A 2,263-nucleotide genomic window follows, 5' to 3' on the forward strand; every position below is an offset into this window, starting at 1 on the left:
CCGCGCCGGCCCCCGGGGCCATGCCGCCCCCTCCGGCGGGCTGGCACGCCGAGCTGCGCCTGGCCGGGGGGACTTTGGCACCCCGACGGCTTCGCGAGCCCCCGAGTGCTGCGCACCCAGGGCAAGGGTGCGGGGCGGGGGGGCTGTTTGCCACGCATGGCCCGCTCCAAGCGTGGGGACAGCCGGCAAAATGCCGGCGTTGGCCACGCACCCTGGGCAGCGCGAAGCTAGGCTGGTCCCGAGGCTTGGTCCCCACGCCCCGTCACTTTTGGGAAGGGCTTTGTTTGCACCGCTGCCCACCGGGGGGGCAGCGCCCATCCCCGTGGCCGCCGGGCCGGGGTACAATGCAGAGGGGGCACCTGCGAGCCCTTGCAAAGCTGGTGCTGCAGCACCCTGGGTCTTTCTGCCGGAAGCCACAAGCAGAGCAGAGGCACTGAAAGGAAGGGACCTCATAGAAATAGACAAAGACATCGGTTGGAAACACTTCAGGAGAGGACGTCAAAGGGGGTGGAGTGAAAGTGTCCCCCCCGCGTTCCCCCCGGCAGTATAAGAGCCGCCGAGCCGGGCGGCGGGGCGGAGGCACGGGGCGGGCACTGCCGGCCGGTGCCCAGCGCGGACGCGCTCCCGGCCCCGCACAGGGACCGGGAGAGGCACCTCGGCCGTCTCCGGCAGCTCGGCGCTCCCCGCCAGGGCTGAATTTTGGCGTTTATTGGGGGGGGGGGCGCAGGCTGCTTCCCTCGAGGATGTCCCGGAGTTCTCTGAGCATCCACTTCCCACAAATACACTGCTCTACAAGGTTTTATCCGGATTTATTATTAACAAACACAGGAAGAGTCCACGTGTTGCAATAAATTATTTTCACAGGTTCTGACAAGTTTTTTTTTTTTTTCAGAAGGTGCTGATGGAATAAAACTATTGCATATCTTTAAAATCAGGATAAATTATATAAATTATACATTCAAAACAGACGATTCTACCTCATTATCTCTACTCTGTAATAAATAGATAAATAAAGTTGATTGCCCTTAGAGTCTGAATCTTAAATTACATTTAAAATAAAGGTCTTTACATACAAAATATACACCGCTGGACACACGCGCAGTCCACCTGCGCGGCGCCTCATGCCACGAAATCGAAGGGAGGCTCGTTCTCGATGTTGTTGAGGGACGACTTGTTGTTCAGCTTCCGGGGGTCCTCGGGGGTCCACACTTTGGCTGTCCTGATAATGTTTTGTTCCTTGAGCTGCTTCTCATCAGTCCACGACAGCGAGTGACCGGCCAGAGGGGGGAGTCCGTAGTCGGGGTCGCTCGGGGAGGGAGATCCTGGGCGAAGGGGGAAGAAGACAGAGGGGTTATTGCTGGGGTTTTGCCCCGGGGCGCCCGCAGCCTCCCCTGCCTGCGCGGCGGCGGCAGCCCGAGGCCGGGGAGGCGGCGGGGCCGGGGAGCGGGGCCCGGCGGGCGCCCCGCCGCGGGGACGGGGCGGGATGCGACGGGACGGGACGGACGCGGCGCGGCGCGGCGAGACGCCACTTACTTGTGCCGCGGTGGCAGATGATGATTTTCTTGGGCTGGCTGGGGCTCTCGCTGCTGGCGCTGCGCAGCGGCAGGTCGGACTGCACCAGTTCGCTGAGGAAGTTGATGTAGCCGATGGCGAGGCGGAGCGTGTCCACCTTGGAGAGCCGCTTCTCGTAGGGCAGCGTGGGGATGTGCGAGCGCAGCCCCTCGAAGGCGTCGTTGATGGACTGCATCCGCCGGCGCTCCCGCACGTTGGCCGCCTGCCGCAGCTGCTGCAGCTCCGCCTCGGAGCGCACCCGCCGCCGCCGCTTGGCCGAGCCCAGCGCCTGGAGCCGCCCCCCCGGGGACAGCAGCGCCGCGCCCGCCGCCCCGCAGCACTCGTAGGCGAAGCCGGGCGAGGCGGGCGACGGGGGGAAGGTGGCGGCCGCCGCCTCGCAGCAGTAGCCGCCCTCGGGGTCCCCGCCGTCGCGATAATACTCCTGCAGCTGGCGGCTGAGGAAGTCCACGTCCTGCTCCAGGAGCCCGTCGGCGCCCAGGGCGTCCCGCGAGGACGGCTCGGGGAAGAAGTCCTCCTCGTCGAAGTAGGGGGGCGAGGAGAAGGAGTCCAGCCCCCCGGGGAAGTGCTCCAGCAGCACCGCGTCCATGCTGCGCCCTGCCCCGGCGGCGCAGCCGGCGCGGGGGGCGGCCCCGCCGGGACGCGGCTCCAGCGGCCCCCGCCGGCCCACGAGCGGAGCCCGCCCCGCGGCTGC

At 66.0% G+C, this 2,263-nt stretch overlaps 1 protein-coding gene across 1 annotated transcript; it reads right to left on the reverse strand.

The window, feature by feature from the left end:
* Positions 1-1,119: 1,119 nt before the first annotated feature.
* Positions 1,120-2,158, reverse strand: PTF1A (pancreas associated transcription factor 1a). The gene is made up of 2 exons (XM_026064968.1): positions 1,534-2,158; positions 1,120-1,322 (listed from the first exon to the last, which is right to left on the reverse strand). Exons 1-2 carry the CDS (start codon positions 2,156-2,158, stop codon positions 1,120-1,122), a joined length of 828 nt encoding a protein of 275 aa, XP_025920753.1.
* Positions 2,159-2,263: the final 105 nt, after the last annotated feature.

Source organism: Apteryx rowi, unplaced genomic scaffold (genome assembly GCF_003343035.1).
Source record: "Apteryx rowi isolate R43461 unplaced genomic scaffold, aptRow1 scaffold_222, whole genome shotgun sequence".
Classification (NCBI taxonomy): Eukaryota; Metazoa; Chordata; class Aves; order Apterygiformes; family Apterygidae; genus Apteryx; species Apteryx rowi.